This window comes from Octopus bimaculoides, chromosome 25 (assembly GCF_046866305.1).
Source record: "Octopus bimaculoides isolate indiv1 chromosome 25, ASM4686630v1, whole genome shotgun sequence".
Lineage (NCBI taxonomy): Eukaryota > Metazoa > Mollusca > Cephalopoda > Octopoda > Octopodidae > Octopus > Octopus bimaculoides.
The window spans coordinates 12,449,047-12,468,181 of NC_142952.1; the positions used below are offsets into that span (position 1 = coordinate 12,449,047).

Genomic DNA, 19,135 nt, shown 5'->3' on the forward strand with positions numbered 1-19,135 from the left:
TTCTTTTAGGGTCGATTAAATAAGTACCAGCTATGCACTGGGTCGATATAATCGACTTAATCTGTTTGTCTGTCCTTGTTTGTCCCCTCTGGGTGTAGCCCCTTGCGGGCAGTAAAGAAATAAGAAACATTCAAGTGCAGGAGTGGATGTGTGGTAAGAAGCTTGCTTCTCAACCACATGGTTCCATGTTCAGTCCCACTGCATAGCAACTTGGGTAAGTGTCTTCTATTATAACTAAGGCAGTGAGCTGGCAGAAATGTTAGCACACCGGGCGAAGGGTACAGCAGGCACATGCATCACAACCATATGTGCGCGACATGGTGATCTCATATCAAGATAAACAGTGTATGACCTTGCAGGTGGGACCCAGTTAGAGTTTTTCTTCAGGTTGAGTTGCCCATCTTGCTCAAAAGGTCCCTGTGATATTAAGTAGAATTGCTGTAGCCCATCTTTTATACCAAAATCAAACATGTACAATGATAATAACACCTGAGTCAGTTTAGATCAGAAACCATGAGAGCTAGTGCCTGGTACTGCACCAGGGTATTTTATTATTATTATTATTAATTTCGTTCATCATGTGCAAGTGTGTGTGTATTCATAATTACATTTTGTTTTATACAATTTAAGAAAAATTGAAACGTTTTTTTAACAATTCTTGAGTGTATTGAATTTACTTTGTGCATGACTTTTGGCCCACCCTGTACAGGAGGAGTTATCTCCCATTACATTTGCTGACAATAACAAAACTATTGATTTCCTTTGATTCTAACTTTCTCTTATTTAACTGTTGAAATTGTATCCAATTTATTTCCCAGTTGGACATATCTACCATGTAGATGGCTTCTTTGGGCTTTACAAAGGATTGGTTCCAAAGGTGTTGGCTGGAGCTGCTGGAAGTATTATCCAAAATAAAATCCTTTTGGTAAGTTTTTATCAGTGTTTTATTATTATCATTATTATTATTATAAGATACAGAAATAAATTTATTTCTCAAACGTGTGACAATGCTATAAATAGCGTGATCAGGATAAATAATCCATATAATGCAGAAAAATACGTTGCCGGCCATGTTATTAAATTGACAAGCTGGCAGAATCGTTAGCACGCTGTGCAAAGTGCTTAGCGGTATTTCGCACGTTGCTACGGTCGATTTTGCCTTTCATCCTTTCAGGAGTCGATAAATTAAGTACCAGTTGAACACTGGGGTCTATGTAATTGACTCATCCCCACCCCCAAAACTGCTGTCCTTGTAGCAAAATTTGAAACTATTATAATCAGTATTATTATTAAGGTGGTAAGCTGGCAGAATCATTAGCACACTGGGCAAAATGCTTAGTGGTATTTTGTCTGTCCTTATGTTCTGCGTTCAAATTCCACCAGAAAAATTGCATTTCTCCTGGTTTTTTGTGTCCTGAGTTCAAATTTTACCAAGACTGAATTTGCCATCGATCCTTTCAGGGTTGATGAAACCAGCACCAATTGAACGCTGGCAGTCGATATAATTGATTAGACGCCCTCCCTCCCAAATTTCAGAATTTGTGCCTAAAGCAGAAATATTGTTGTTGTTTTGTTTTTTTTTCTAACTATTATTTATTTTTTCAAAGTTTGCTATGAAAACTATATTCCATTTTCATTATTCTTTGCCACCACTCCAGTTCTGTAGTCTCATATTGTTCACAGACTTTATGATAAATTATAAAAACAACCTAAACCATCTAAGGCAGTACTCCAGCATGGTACAGTCAAATGACTGAAACACGTAAAAAAGCAACAGAATATCATTCACCCACTGAGAAAACATTGACTTTTGGAAACACCTTTTCATACTCTGAATTACTGAAGCATGGAATAAACTACCTGTGTCAGTTGTTAGCTATCAAGACACTACATTCTTCAAAACTTCCATGCTTCCTGAAATTTGCCAATAGTACACCTGATACCCCCAACCCTGTTTTTTTTTTTTTTTAAGACTTATTCACTATTCGCTTGCTGTGCATATTCTATGTATTGCTCCTACTGTTTTGGTTACTCTTTCTGATGAGTTGTAGCACACCTGAGCGCTGTATACTATAAGGTGATTATATTATTATTATTATTATTATTATTATTATTATTATTATTATTAAGGTGGCAAGCTGGCAGAATCATTAGCACACAATATGCTTAGTGGTATTTTGTCTGCTGCTGTGTTCTGAGTTCAATTTCCGCCAAGGTCAGCTTTGCCTTTCATCCTTACGGGGTCGATAAATTAAGTACTTGTGAAACACTGGGGTTGATGTGATCAACTAGTCCTCTCTCCACAAATTTCAGGCCTTGTGCCTATAGTAGAAAGGATTATTTTTATTATTAAAGTGGAGAGCTGACAGAATTGTTAACATGCCAGGCAAAATGCTTAGTGGCATTTTGTCCATCTTTACATTCTGAGTTCAAATTCTGCTGAGGTCAACTTTACCTTGCATCCTTTTGGGGTTGATAGAAGTAAGTACCAGTTGAACACTGGAGTCAGTGTAATCAACTTAGCCCTTCCCCCAAGCTCGCTGGCCTTGTGTCAAAATTTGAAAAATCACTATTATTATTATTATTATTATTATTATTATTATTATTATTATTATTATTATTATTATTATATTACCTATTTCCACAACTACATTCACACATGACACCACTAACTGGGTGCTACTTCTCCACATTATATGTCTTACCATTTCTCTCTGTTCTGTTTTTATTTACAGCCATTATATAAACTTCTCAACAAAGTCACCTTTTAAACATTAAACTACCATATCAACCCTGGAACTTCAATGACATTGCCAATATGCTCGAAATAGCAGCTAAATTACACTCCTCCTCCTTTTCTCTCTCTCTGTCTCTCTCTCTCTCTCTATCTCTCTCTCTCTCTCTCAGTACTAACCCCTAGCTATGTACCTCTATCTCTTTGTGTTACACAGTCCCTAAAGTCCAATGAGGATACTGATGTGAATGGGGATGAGTCTGATGAAGAGACTTTGGCAGACTCAAACCAAGATGATGATGCTGATGTTGTTATTGCATTGAAGAAATTATCAAAAATTGTAAGTTGTCCCCGACTGTTTTATATTGAAGCTGGCATGACTAGCAGGTGTGATCCACTTAAACCTTTAGCATTCAGAGTCCTCTGTCAGATGTAATGCCAGATATGGTTCAAATGCTAGAGTCAAATCATTTTTACAGACTGGATCTGGCCAGTTTGATGATAAAACAGGAAGAATATTTGGGCCGGATATGGCCCCTTTTAAATGCTTAACCCTTTCATTACTGTATTTATTTTGAGATGTTCTATGTTTCTTTCAGTTACTTTAAATATAACAAAGAATTTAATAAAATAACTTAGTTATTACTCAGCTAGTGTTAGGAACATAAATTGTGACTAAAGCTTGGTGGAAGATTCTAATTCAAAACTTATGAAAACAAGAAATTTGTACTCATTGCCAGAGCCGGTTTCAGCCAGGTTGGTTATGAAAGGGTTAAGAGTTAAAAACACACACACACACACACTCTTTTACATAAATATATACATTCAGGTACACATTTCAACACACCTACACTTACATCTAAGTACAGATGTGCCTAAACATACACACATGTAAGTAGTGGTGCACACACACACACACACACAGAAATGATGCTAAATCGCTCACCACCGTCTTATAAACAGACACATTGGTCAGTATAGTCTCTGATATACAAATAGATGGAATGACCATTTCTGGAGCATCTTTGATCATGCAGTGGAATTCAACCCAGAACCATGTGGTTTGTGTTTCAATCCTACAGAAACATGCTTTCAAAATTTGTTTTTACATTGTTTGTTGACCAATTACCTCACCCCCACACTATGACCACTGCCAACTAAATATTGCCTATTTTGACCAATTCTTTTTTACTAGTCTCTCTCTAAATTCTTCATCTCTAGTCTTTCACCTGTTTGTTTGCTCATATTCAACACAGAACTATGTCTTTTTGGATGTCAATGTGTTATATTTCCTTTTCTTCTCTCTCCCTCCTCAGATCTCCAAGCAGTTAGTGGCCAGGTCTGTTGCTATAATAGCTACACACCCACTTCAAGGTAAACGTTCTCTTACTTTCATCACAAAACGGTTTGTCTGTGCAGATCTTCATTTCAAGAAACTCTGCAAAATTTGGAATCAAATATTGATTTCAACATCATCATCATCACCATCATCACAACCACCACCACCACCATTACTACCACCGCCATAATCATTTAATGTCCATTTTTCCATTCTTGCATGGGTCAGATGGAATTCATTGTGGCGGATTTCTCTATGGCCAGAAGCCCTTCCTGTTGCCAATCACTAATTTAATAATTACTAAAAGTAACTTGTACTATTCCTTATTATCTAATATTTGTAAACTTCCAAGAATTGATCATTTGGTTCCATCCCCTTCAAAGCTTACATAGCACCCTCATTGGAATATTGTCTACATATCTACGGTGGTTCTGTTGCTATATATATATATATATATATATATATATATATATGAAAGTAAACAAACAAAGTTTGTTTTAGAAGCGTTGAGATGTATTGAAAGGTAGAGAAATAAATTTATTTATTCTCAAACGCGTAATAATGCTTATAAATAGCGTGATCAGGATAAATTATCCATACATTGCAGAAAAATACGTTACTGGCCAGCCATGAGACTGCCATAACTATACAAGAATGCCTCATGTTAACTACCGTAATAAACACATTTTTACCGAATGCAAGGAAATGCAAGCCTCAAAGAAGCTTGGGAAAAACGATAGATTCTTCCCTATGAATTTCTTTCACGCTAGCTACTTGATAAATTCTTATATAAGAGTTTATCCTATCATTTAATTAATATATATATATACAAACATCTGAAACCATAACCAAAAGAAGTTTATTCATTTTATTGATAAATATTTAGTCACCAACACACATGCTACAACTTGTAACTTGCTCATGTTTGTTTTTGATTTTGTAAGCATGTTCACGAGTGTTAAATATATGAAATTCAAAAAGGTGTCCAAGATTGTTTGTTGTAGTGTCAAACAATGGTTTCATATGACAGTGTACCTTTACTTTCTCATGTGCTGTCCACATCCTAACCTCATTCCCAAGTGCCTTTATCAGTCTAATCCATGTTGATATCAACTTCAACTTGTGTGTAGGATATGGGTGTGACAAACCATGGAATGCATCGATGATCACATGGCAGTGTTTGTTATGTAGCTTAACCCTTTAGCATTTAAACTGACTGTATCTGGCACAAATATTCTATTTGATTTTTTGTTCAAACTATCAAGATTTGGCCTCTTACACCTACCCTACAATGCCATTCTAAAATTAAACAATCACATCATCAAAATCTCAAAGCTATGATTAATTCAAAACAGTGTGAATAAATAAGCTTTAAATTTGACAGGATAATCTGAATGCTAAAGGGTTTAAAAGAATATTCAGGACCCTTGAAGAAATCACACTAAATGTAATCCATTGATAGAAGGAACTGGCACCTGCTGCGATGACTAATCCAATACTCAAAGAACTTTGTCATTCTGGTGATTAATTCCCCTCCCAAAATCTTGTTTGTTTTTACAAAAAACAACATGAAAATATTTTAACTCTTTTTTTTTTTTTTTCTAATTCTAGTGATAATGGCTAGAAACATGGCTCAGTTTGTTGGTAGAGAAAAAGAATACAGGTAAGAGATGTTAATGGTAAATGTTTGTTGTTATTGTTGTTGATGGTGGCAGTGCTTCTGCTTCTGTATCTAGATCACTGCCTCTTTGTTCTGAGTTCAAATCCAGTTGTTGTTGTTATCATTGTTGTTCACCTTTACACACTCAATAAAATAAATACCATTAAAAAACTGAATACTCAATACTCAATATCTGCAGGCATGGCTGTGTGATAAGAAACTTGCTTCCCAACCACATATTTCCAAGTTCAGTCCCAGTGCATAGCATCTTGGGCAAGTGTCTTTTACTATAGCCTTGGGCCAACCAAAGCCTTGTCAGTGGATTTGGTAGATGGAAACTGAAAGAAGACCATCATATATATATATATAGATAGATAGATAGATAGATTATGTATGTGTGTGTCTGTGTATGTGTGTTTGTTCCCTACCACTGCTTGACAACCGGTTGCTATGTTTACACTGTACCTGTTTGATTTTTCAGTGGTATAATATCTGCTGCAATGGAGATCCTAAAAGTGGATGGCCCTTCGGGTTTCTTTGGGTAAGTAATTATTACTCTTTACTCTTTACTCTGTCATTTCCTGTAAAATCTATTCCAGAATTGAACCTATAAATTCCACTAATTGAATTTGTTTCTACTCCACATTTTTCAGTGGCCTTGTACCACGACTGCTAGGAGATTCAATCAATCTGGCATCAACTAGTATCCTCACATACATCCTCAACAAATATATCATCCAAGACAAGGTGAGTATCATTGGTTAATTAAAATGCTTGAATGATCTTAACAAGTTTTATTATGGGTATATTTGTTGTTGTTTTTTAAACCATCTGATTTCAGGGGTGAGGAGGGGTTTTTGTAATTATTTGACTACCAGTTCCAGTCAATGCACCATGGCCATGCTGCAACATCACTATCGTATTCTACACATTTTTATTATTTTCATTAATTTTTTTATAGGCATAGGAGTGGCTGTGTGGTAAGTAGCTTCCTTACAAACCACATGGTTCCGGGTTCAGTCCCACTGCGTGGCACCTTGGGCAAGTGTCTTCTACTATAGCCTCGGGCCGACCAAAGCCTTGTGAATGGATTTGGTAGACGGAAACTGAAAGAAGCCCGTCATATATTTGTGTGTATATATATATGTGTGTGTGTGTGTCTGTGTTTGTCCCCCCAGTATCGCTTGACAACCGATGCTGGTGTGTTAACGTCCCCGTAACTTAGCGGTTCAGCAAAATAAACCGATAGAATAAGTACTAGGCTTACAAAGAATAAGTCCTGGGGTCGATTTGCTCAACTAAAAGTGGTGCTCTAGCAGGGCCGCAGTCAAATGACTGAAACAAGTAAAAGAGTAAACATAATAATTAAAATTTAATGACGTAACTAATGGGAATTTTATATTCAGAATCTCACTTCAAAAATATTGTATCTTAAAAACCAGGTTTAAATTTTTCTAACTGAGATAATCAGTAGATCTTCTGACAAACAGCATCATCATCATCATCATCATTTTAACATCCATTGTCCATGCTGGCATGGATTGGACAGTTTGACCAGGGCTGGCCAGCTGGGGAGCTGCACCAGGTGATGAGCTGGTAGAATCGTTAGCATGCCGGGCAAAATGCTTAGCATTATTTTGTCTGTCTTGACGTTATGAGTTCAAATTCCATCGACGTTGCCTTTCATCCTTTCGAAGTTGATAAATTAAGTACCAGTTGCGTACTGGGGGTCAATCTAATCGACTGGTCCCCTCCCCCAAAATTTCAGGCCTTGTGCCTATCATAGAAAAGATTATTATTATTAAGGTGGTGAGCTGCTTAGTAGCATTTCATCCATCTTTATGTTCTGAGTCCAAGTTCCGCCAGGTTTGACTTTGCCTTTCATCCTTTCGGGGGGGGGCCAATTGACTGCTGGAGTTGATGTGATTGATTATTCCTTTCTCCCAAATTTCAGGCCTTGTGCCTATAATGGAAAGAATTGTTGATCCTACTACGCTAGGTAATGTCTAACAGAAAATATTCTACTAAATATTCAGCTGTTATTATATCATTAAATGTTATGCCTGATCTCAGGAAGACTTCATTGTTAACTTCAATATTTTTTGTCTTTTTCTAGAAAGTGTCTGTATATACTGCTGCTTTTGTTGGTGTAAGTACCATTTCCCTTTTTTCATTCTACCCCTCTCTTTATCTCTTTACTTCTTTCTTGCTTATGATCTCATTCTTTTATGCATAAATACTCCCTTACATAACCAATTACACTGTGTAATAAAATTTTGATTTTTTTTTTTTCTTTTGTCTTTGGTCAGTAAGTGTTATTTCCTATTTGCTTCTAACTAGAAATCAAAGGAAATCACTAATATTCCCTTCAAATTTTTTTTTTACTGATTCGGACATCAATGTTTTGAAACTGACCTATTTTTCCATTACGTTTCAGACAGATTCAGCACTGAGTTGCTGAAGCAGAAATATCATTATAGCAAATATTCCATCCAATACCAGAGATTTGCTTGTTAGTTGCTTGATCTTAACCACTTGAGTATGTCCCTTAATGGCTGGCAACTCTGATGATGAGCAGGAGTAGTGGGGGGAGCATCATAATCATGTGTTGAGAGGGATTCTTTGGGGTTTGAATAAATGTAGCAAAAGCAAAGCTTGAAGGAAATATTAGCCATTTTTCACAGGTTCTAGGGGTAAGCAAATAAGAAATAATAGTTGCTACCCAAGGACAAAAGTCATGTTAGACAGGATTATAGGAGTGCAGTCATTGATGTATGTTTTCTTCACAACTTCAACTGCATGGTACCTTGTACAAATGTCTTCTATAACAATCAACCAAAGCATGTTTATCATATTCAATAAATAGAAACTATGTGGAAGCCTGTCAAAGGTATCATTCTTGCTTTTAGGTGGTGCACCTAATGTTTCACTTTGTTTAACACCACCATCACCTTGTTCTTTGGTGCCTTCAGCAGGTTCCACTCTTGTTGATTCAACTCAGGTGTAAGGATTATTTACTGACTCCAGACTCAGAAGTTGTGGAATCATGGATACTGCCCTTCAACTTGATAAAAGCCCCCTCCGACTTATCATCCTCCAGGCCATAGCAGAGGAATTCAAGACTTGAGGACCATGGGGGGAACTACTATATGCTGATGATCTTGTCCCCATAGCAGAATTAGGAAGGAAATTCCAGTTGTGGAAAGAGAACCTGGAATCAAAGGGTCTTAAAGTAAACTTAGCAAACACTAAGGTCTTAGTAAGCAAGAAATCAGACAGGACCCTTCACCCTTCAAGGAAATGGCCCTGCTTGATATGTAGGAAGGGTGTAAGCAGAGATTCTATTCGGTGTCCCCAGTGCAAGCCACGGACTCAATAGTTGGAAGGTTAACAGAGAAAGTAGTGTTTGTATGTGAGAAATGTTAAAAAAAAAAAAAGAAAAAAACCTTGTGATGTCCCTTTCAATAATAATGTTCTTATAAATGAATAAAAAGCAGTAACTAACATTATGTCTCCTTTCAATAATGGCGTTTTTATAAATGTATAAGAAAGATGAATTTAATCAAATGTCTTTCCATTTTGACTTTCACTGTCACAAGAGAAATTCTTTTGCTATTGCAGCTCCTGGTCAACCAGTTGACGTATCCTTTTGGTCTTGTGTCTGTTGTAATGATGGTTAATGGAAGTGGGTAAGTAAATTGTTGTTTACTAATGATTTTAGGAATCGTGAAGAAATGTTTCATTCATAAATGAACACAAAACAAAATCCAATATCAATGACCTTATAGAAGCTTTTCCCCACCTCTCACCATTAACATGAAAGGATGGAAATATTACTGAGAATTTGAGTTTTGTAGTTTAGGAAACTTTAACCCCAGCTCTGGTCAAACCATCCAACCCTTGCCAGTATGGAAAACAGACATTAAAGGATGATGATGATGATTTCTCTCCTGCTTCCACCGAGAGCAAAAATGAAATCAAAAGTTGAATTGTTAAGGAACCGGTTGATTGTCATAACCATTGACCAAATTATATGGAAAGGCATCAGTGTCACCTATCTAAGAGGACCTATAAAGGCCATACCCTTCTTATTGTAACTAATTACTATAAAGTAACACAGGAGAGATACAACTCTGCTGTTTATGAATGATCAAGTGAATCTTGGTTTGATAGTATTAGGTGGAGATACCCAAGTTAGGGGGTAAACCAAAGAATCAAATATGCTTTGTGCTGGTAGGTCTAATATGCTATCACCTGGTCATTGAGAACCTTTAGCAGAATCCATTCCCTATTGCAAGTGTTCCCTCCTCTGGTTCAGCTGCCTCCACACTTTTTCCTCTAATCATTGACTGAAATATGCTTAGAGTACACATCAGCTACAATAGTCATATCCAACCTGAAGCAGGGCCTGCATGCATCATAGCCACTACATCACTCCTTCCTTAATTATATTTCAACCAGCTTGTTTATGTCAGCATAGAAAATTGATGGAAAGATGATTTTGAGGGCAATGTACAGTAAAGTTTATTACAAATTTTTAAATAATGAATTTAAAATCAACTCTATTTTCGACCCTCTGTCAATAATTTTTATCATTTTCTCTCTTTATTGAATGACTTATTCCAAAGAAATAAACGAAAATAATCCATTTGTAAATATTTCCTTTTGTAGATTAATTGCTGCAATGCCTCCCAATATGCCATTTTACCGTTCTTGGGTTGATTGCTGGAACCATTTGAGTTCAATTGTAAGTAGCTGCATACATTTCATCTACAAGAGAAATTCTTCAAACTTTTTATCTTTTATTTCTGTAAACATTTTATTTTTCTTTTATTTTTGTTTCACTTCCAACAAGTTATTACAAAGATTTCTTGCCTGCTTCCATTGAAAGCAAAATATTGTTAAAGCCTTCACAACAATTTTAAAACAATCTAAAGAGTTCTATTTTCTTTGAAATTTATCCCAAATGTATTTTTACTCAGTTGATTTACTTGGTTCTGCCAATATCAGATTGTTTCTCTGACAGTATTAACCCATTACCTCCCATAATTCTATTAACTGGAATCTTTTTTATGAAACTTTGATTTCTAGCATAAAACAGCCTTAGAAACACGCTGGAGTGATCAAAATAACATTTTAAATAGAAATAAGCGAGATATTGGGTGAAAAATTAGCAAACCACATTTGAATATCAGAGAAATATACCTAGTAGATATAGCAAAAAAGTTAGATATGTGTAAATATTGACAGATAATTACGAAATTTGTAATTTTTAAGTGATCTCATATGAGATCACTGGTAGGTAATGGGTTAATGCCTTACATTTCAAGTTCTCTCTCTCTCTTTTTTTTAATTTGGCACTTTAATATTATCCTACAAACTTTTCACAACCATTTCCCCTGGTTTTAAAATTTTCCTAGTCCCTATTGAAAACCAGGACTAATATTCGAATTAATAATAAAAACAACTCCTGCCATCCTTCATCGAATTTCTCTCCCCTTAGTATCTCAATCTTTACCCAAACTCTTCTTTTCAGTCTACACTGTCATTGGTGTTACCTGTGACTGAATAGAATCCAATCTGCTTTCTGTGTCTCTCACCTGGATATCAACAATAAAGACCAATGTCTCTCTCTTCCTTCATCTTTAGCCACTAATGGATATTCTATTATTTCTCCTCCTTTTCCCATACCCCTTCCTCCCTCACATGTGAAGGTGCATGGCTTGAGCTTACAATTGTGAGGTTGTGAGATTCCCAGACTGGGCAGTGTGTTGTGTTCTTGAGCAAGACACTTTATTTCATGTTGCTCCAGTTCACTCAGTTGTAGAAATGAGTTGCAACATCACTGGTGCTAAGCTGTATCATCCTTTGCCTTTTCCCTTGGACAACATTGGTGGCATGGAGATGAAAGATTGGTACACCTGGGCTACTGCTGGTCATTCACAAACAACCTTACTCAGACTTGTGCCTCAGATATGAGCTAAGTGCAGTCCCTTGGTCACTCATGACTAAAGAGGATCTTTACCCTCTCACTATCTTAAACTGTCTTCCTAAGTATCTTTATCTTTCATTTCGCATAGATTCTTCAAATATTGTTGTTCTCCTTTCCACCTCCAATTTGAACCTCTACCTTTATCATCACTGTCTCTAACCACTGATTTATCAAGGTGACACACTTCATGTCTTCCTACTTTGCAACAGCCATTAGAGCCTTACCCCCAATCACTTTGGTTTTGCACATCAATTAACTGCTGGAATTTTGCTAATTCTTTACCAGTGAGTGTGTTAAATTATAAGGCACCAAAAGAGAGTGACTCTCCCCAGACACAACAGAATTTACTGAATAACTTTGGCAACAAATGTTTCCTGTCTAATTCTATCTCCAAGACAGGGTACTGATACCAGCAACATAAATGCTTCCTCGTTCATCACACAACAAAAGCACTTTACAAACTTACAACCCAAGTTCAATCAGATAATTCAATACCAATTACACTGTGTAACAACATTCTTATTTTTTAGTCTTTGGTTAGTAAGGTGTTATTTCCTATTTGCTTCTATCCAGAAATCAAAGGAAATCACTACTATTCCCTTCAAAATTTGCTTTTCTGACCTGGATGTCAATGTTTTGAAATTGACCAATTTTCCATTACATTTCAGACAGATTCAGCACTGAGTTGCTGAAGCAGAAATATCATTATAGCAAATAATAGCTCAGTACTACAGATTTGCTTGTCAGTTGCTTGGCCATAACCACTTGAGTATGTCCCTTGGTGATTAACAATATGTGCATCTCTGAGCAAGAGTAGCGGGAGAGCATCATAGTCATATGTTGAGAGGGATTCTTTGGGGTTTGAATCAATGTAACAAAAGCAAAGTTTGAAGGAAACATTAACCATTTTTCATACTTTCTAGGGGTAAGCAAACAGGAAATAACAATTGCTATCCAAGGACAAAAGTCATGTTAAATAGTGTTATCAAATTACTAAATTATTGTTTTCTTATTTCTTTACAGAGCCAGCTGAAGAGAGGTTCTGGTCTGTTATGGCGTGTATACACACCTCCCAAAGGACTTGAGGGACAGCTTTCTATGGAAGGCAGCTACATTGCCTGAATGGCAAAGAATTTGATTCTTTTTGGGAAAGGAACCTGTGCCTATTTGTCAACCATGCAATAACATTGACTGTTGTAGAATCTGAGAGAAAATGAAATGTTTGTTCCAATTCAAAATAATTTTGGTTTGGAATTTGAAAAAAAAAAATTACAATCTACTCTAAAACTTGTACTTACTATTTCACAACTCTTTGACTCCAAAACCAGTATGAACACCAACCAAGCATTAGTTTCCAGTTCTAGGTATTCTCTACAACTCTGTAACACGCCAAGGAAAGTTTGTGTTGTCCCCCTCCCCAACCCCACCCCACCCCGTCTTCCGACAAGTTTCTCTACTTGAACATGTTAACAGATTTTGTTTTACCTTTTCTTACTTCATCAAATTTCCCTAAAAAAATGAATTAATTAATTAAAGGAGGATCTGAAATAATAGAGTGGTTAAGAGGTTAAAGTTCTGAAGTCCTGGACCCAGTAATCCAAACTTCACTGCTTGTTTTCCTTTGTTGTGAGTAAACATTATTCTTGTAACAACACTATACAAATTTCGAAATGAATAACTTCTTGTTAAAGTTCAGCAATTGTTCATACAATGTAACACTTCACCTGTTTGATATCCAAATGGCAGAAATATTTCAGTGTTGGAAAAGATAACCAATATTATTATTATTATTATTATTATCATCATTATTATTATTATTATCAAGGTGGTGAGCTGATAGATTCGTTAGTATGCCAGGTAAAAATGCTTAGCAGCATTTCATCATTTGTTACATTCTGTGTTCAAATTTTACCAAGGTTAACTTTGCCTTTCATCCTTTCAGGGTCGATAAATCAAGTACCAGTGAAACACTGGGGTTGATGTAATTGACTAGTCCCCTCCCCCAAAATTTCAGGTCTTGTGTCTTTAGTAGAAAGGATTATTATTATTATTATTAAGGCAGTAAGCTGGCAGAATCATTAACATGCCAGGCAAAAGTGCTTAGCAGAATATTGTCTATCTGTACATTCTGGGTTCAAATTCCACTGAGGTCAACTTTGCTTTTCATCCTCTTGGTGGGGTCAATAAAATAAGTACCAGTTGAGCACTGGGGGTCAATGTAATTCGTTTAGCCCCTCCCCCCAAATTACTGGCCTTGTGCCGAAATTTGAAATAATTATTATTTGTATTATTTTGTTAATAAGGCAGCAATCTGGCAGTATTGTTAGCATGCCTGGCAAAAATGCTTAGTGGCAGAATCCATCTGTACATTCTGAGTTCAAATTCCACCAAGGTTAACTTTGCCTTTCATCCGCTCAGGGTGTCAGTAAAATAAGTACCAGTTGAGCACTGGTGTTAATATATTTTAGCTCCTTTCACAAAACTACTGGCCTTGTGCAAAAATTTGAAACCATAATTATTACTATTTTGTTTGTCTTTCTACTCCATAGTTAGTTTAGAGATATCTCTTCATTTTGTACCTTTTCTATAAACATCATCAACTGATATTTCATTAAACTTCAGATTGCTTTTTTTTTATGTTAAACTCGTCTTCTTTGATTTTTTTTTTTTTTTAATGTATCTCAATTAAATTATCCTAAAAATAAACAGTTTCTGGCAAAATGCAAAACTATAAATTGGTCGTAAAATTCTACTGAAGCAACTTTCTCAGATGTTCTTAAAATCTCAGAAAATTTTCAGTTCTGTATTTTGAAGAATTACTTTGACTAAGATCATAACTTTTAGTCCTAGAAATCATAACATCAACCATTTCTGTGAAATGTTGTATATTGTCTAACCATATATAACTACAAACATTTTAAAATTAGGAAACGTTTAAAATTCAGTAAATTCATTATTTTTCCGGGGTTTTTTGAGTTTTTCTTTATGTTAAATGAGAAAAAAAATGCATGTTTTATAGATATTCTTCTATTTTCCTTTTGTTTCATAGAAATTTATTATTATTATTATCATCATCATTAAAGTGTAAGGTGGTGAGCTGGCAGAATCGTTAGCATGCTAGATGAAATGCATGGCAGTATTTTATCTGCTGCTACATTCTGAGTTCAAATTCCACTGAGATTGCCTTTGCTATTCATCTTTTCGGGGTTAAGATAACTACCAGTGAAACAGTGGGGTTGATGTAATTGACTATCCACTTCTCCCAAATTTCAGGCTTTGTGCCTTATAGTAGAAAGAATTATTATCATTAAGGTGGCAAACTGGCAGAATCGGCGGCGGCATTTCTTCCGATTGTACATTCTGAGTTCAAATTCTGCTGAGGTTGATCTTGACTTTCATCCTTCCAGGGTCGATAAAATAAGTACCAGTTCGGTGCAGAGATCGATTTAATCAACTAGTTTCCTTCCCTGCAAAATTTCAGGCCCTGTGTCTATAGTAGAAAGGATTATTATTATTATTTCTTCAGATGATGAGTTTCACATTTTTAAAAGAGAATATAGGTTGGCATTCAGAAATTTGTATTGATGTGAAAAATCTATCAATATTCAGATATGCATCTTATATATTCTGTTTCTGCTATGATGTAGTATTAATCTTACTGCCAACTACCATCCTTTCATTTCTTCATGTGACAACCGTTTCCAACATTCTTCTAAACAACAATAATTTTAAGACCTTCCCCACCTTTTTTTTTTTTTTTTGTAATTTCAGAAACTAATTAAAGATCAAAACTGGCTAATAAAATTCAAACTTTTTTTTAATATATATTTATTTATCTATTCATCTCAAGAATATTTCAGTCTCAACAAAAACCCTAAAAGCATTTCTTGAAAAATCTTCTTACCTTTATGCTAGTGCTGATATCCACTTCATGAGAAGATGGAAAAACTAATTGACCCTGGTCTGACCTGAATCCAAAACTATAAGCACCAAGTTAAGTATTAACAAGAATCAAACATCTTTTCATACATTTTCTTTTACTCTAGAGAAGAAGACTGTTCTCTGTGCATCGTAAACCCATCTTCAACATCACAACACTCAATTTTTTCAAGATGTAGGAAACCAGTATTATATTTAGAACACTAAACATGAGCTATGTCCCCCTTTGAGGGCAACTGTATGTGTACCAGAAAAAAAACTGGGTTCACTTTGACAACAATGCTTTAAATCAGTCACTCTCTACTAACGCTTGAAATTATTGTTGTTGTTGCTGTTAAGGTGGCAAGCAGGCAGAATAATGTGTTGGACAAAATGCTTAGTGGCATGTCTTCTGAGTTCAGATACTTACTACCAAATACCACCAAGGTCAACTTTTGCCTTTCATCCTTTTGGGGTCAATAAATTAAGCACCAGTGAAACACTAAGGTTGATGTAATTGACTAGTCCCCTCACCCAAAATTTCAGGCCTTGTAGCTTTAGTAGAAAGGATTATTATTATTATTATTATTATTATGTTTGTGGTATTCAGTTATGGCTCTCTGCATCTTGAGCTCAGCCCCAGCTTTGCCCCCACATAATTTTTACCCTTCTGAGATCAATAAAATGATGGGCCAGTCAAGTCCTGGGATCAATGATATTAACTGATCCCTTCCCTCTAAAATTGCTGACCTTCTGCCTAAATTAGAAGTTGTTATTATTGCCATGTCCATCAGTGGGTCCTGCAGATGACATGTTATGATTGCCTAAATATCTGACAGGGTTGACAGTGAGTTGGTTAAGAAATACATCTGTTCCTGTATTTTTGTTTGAATTTTGTTGAACTCTACCTTCATAACGATCAAATGGTGACTTTTTGTCTCATAAGCTGACTGCTTTATAGCTTCTCAGTCTTAATAATGTTCATCTCTTTTATTGTTGACGTTCACACTAATTATGATATGATATTTAAGCTTTTCTAAGGAATTATCATTCAAATATTTTCATGTTTTTGTCCTTAATACTTCAATGTGTGTGTGTGTGTGTGTGTTGATGTTTTATTATTATTATCAAGACATTTTATACCGCAAACTTTCAACTATTGAAGTTGGTTGTAGTTAGAGAAATGATAGAGATTTTACATTCCATTTTCTCCGTGACATTAAGGAAATTCATGGTAATTCCCCCACTTGGCCATAGCCTATAAGTACTGGAGGGGTCAATGTAATCGACCAAATCCATTCCCCTAAAATTACTGGCCTTGTACCAAAATTCGATGCATAGAACAGAATAAACTTCATCACTTCAATATTTCCATGACTCTTAGATCTGCCTTCTTTGCATCCAATACTTGGATTAATATTGGCCACCAGGTCTTTAGCTGCCTCTAACAGAGTCCACTCTGTTGCAATTGTTTGGCTGAAGTCTCCCTCTGGTAAAAGGATAACCGATAAGTTGTGGTTTGTTCCTCTCTTTCCCTTACAACCAACAGTCTCAGAGACCTTGTAATATGGTCACAGAGACTGTCCTTTCTTCTCTGGCTAAAACAATTGAAATAATTGAAGAAACTACCCCCCCCCCCCGTTTGTTGACATTTGTAGTTATGACAAAGTAAATAGTTGAAATGAAATTTTGAAGAAGGTTTCTATAACTATGATACAAACTTGATGTTTACTACATTCAAACATTTCATTTTTATAAAGTAGAGAAAGAAATAACATTCAGAATAAACCAATGGTTTTTATACTGATTAGTTTTATTTCCTTTAGCGGATTAGCAAATAATTCAAATAAAATGCTAGGCAACAACTTATTTCATTAAAACACTCTTCAATCAAATAAAACTGATGATACATGTAGTAAGTAAAATTTATTCAAATATTTTGCTATCTCACAATCTATTGGCATAGATTTTTTTGTTGTTTTTTTTCACGTCATGTTGATTTAAATAACAGACACCATTAAATCTCATTTCTTGTCCTAAAAAGAAAAGAAATAAAACAATTACTGTTTTATTTTCAAAACTGATTATAAAAATATTTCTGATATTTTTAATTGTTATATAGAATTAGTTTGTTTCTTGAAGAATATTTTTTATTTTTTTAAAGTTTCAAGATCTTACCTTTGTGTTTCAAAAACAGAAGATATAGGATCACTTATTATTTACTTCTAATTACTGATTGTACAAACTTCAAATTTGTCTTAGATTCCAGCAAAAAATTGTTGTAAAAACATTTGTTATTAGAATAAAGTTTACTCAGTTTTTCAAATAACTTAATATGATTATTTTTCTATTTTCTATGGGAAGTGTTTGGGAATCGTCGTTGGAGCCATTGGTAAGGTGTGTTGACAGACATGAGGACCACTGAGACACTTGGAAACCTGCTGGTGGGATGATGAATTTGGAAAGAGAGATTGATGAGAAGCGGAAGAGGGTCTGAGAATGGTATAAGATTTGGAGTATGGTAGCAAAAGAGGGTTACAAGGTTGCAAAGAAAAGCAGCAGCAAAGGCAAAGCAGTTACATAGACAATGTTTGGAGAACATAAGCATTTGGGGTTAAGGGGTCAGTGAGAAAGATTGTAAAGTAGTGATGTATTTGAAGTGAACTGCTTGAAAGGTGAAATAAGACAAATTGTTGTGAAATCGCAAGAAATTAAAGGAAGGTGGAAGGGATATCATCATCATTTAGTGTCCACTTTCCATGCTGGCATAGATTAGGTAGTTTGACTGGAACTGGTAAGCTGGAGAGCTGCACCAAATTCCAGTCTGATTTGGCATGGTTTCTACGGCTGGATGCCCTTCCTAATGCCAACTACTCCAAGAGTGTAGTAGATGCCTTTTGAATGTCACCAGAAAATAAATACAATGGCAACATCAAGAGGGGTCCAGTTTTAGCATTGATAGAGGAGGTAATAAGAATAATGAGGATGGGAAAAGTAGGAGAGACAATTCGATTTGTTGGGAAATATGGTGAAGGTAGCAGAAAGTTGGGTGGGGTGAAGAGGAGGAAGACTGTATCAGAGATCTGTATGTTGGCGGAAGAAGAGAGCTTTTCAGTAGATTGAGAATTGGAGGTGTTTTAACAATTAATGAAATTTCTTTGACTTTCAGGCATTTTCTTTCTCCATTCAGCAACTGATGAAGAATACAACGACACATTCAACACCTCAGCTGTTTACAGAACAAATATTTGATGTTTAGTAAAATCAAATGGAAAAGAAAATAACATTTTTGAAATTCCCCTTCCAAGCTTTGATGATAAAGATTTCAGTGTAAACTACCAGTCTGTATGACATTATATATACTCAAACATGGAATGGCACTAACTTTAATAGTTTGTCTCAGAGAAACTAGTCTGTAGATGCCAGACCAGCAAGGGGAGGCGGCTGACCTCCCCTGTTCGAAGGTTATAATGGACACAGGTTCGTGTGTCA

General features: G+C 35.6%; 1 protein-coding gene across 1 annotated transcript in view; it reads left to right on the top strand.

Annotated features, from left to right (window-relative positions):
- Positions 1-17,977, top strand: part of LOC106875547 (mitochondrial carrier homolog 2) — a 27,809-nt gene extending 9,832 nt beyond the window's left edge. Inside the window, exons 3-12 of the mRNA XM_089342018.1 lie at positions 819-925; positions 2,952-3,074; positions 4,051-4,108; positions 5,685-5,736; positions 6,215-6,274; positions 6,387-6,480; positions 7,850-7,882; positions 9,355-9,422; positions 10,405-10,480; positions 12,749-17,977. Of these exons, the coding sequence (XP_089198144.1) occupies positions 819-925; positions 2,952-3,074; positions 4,051-4,108; positions 5,685-5,736; positions 6,215-6,274; positions 6,387-6,480; positions 7,850-7,882; positions 9,355-9,422; positions 10,405-10,480; positions 12,749-12,847 (770 nt within the window). The 3' untranslated portion in view covers positions 12,848-17,977. The remainder of the gene's footprint in view (positions 1-818; positions 926-2,951; positions 3,075-4,050; positions 4,109-5,684; positions 5,737-6,214; positions 6,275-6,386; positions 6,481-7,849; positions 7,883-9,354; positions 9,423-10,404; positions 10,481-12,748) is intronic.
- Positions 17,978-19,135: the final 1,158 nt, after the last annotated feature.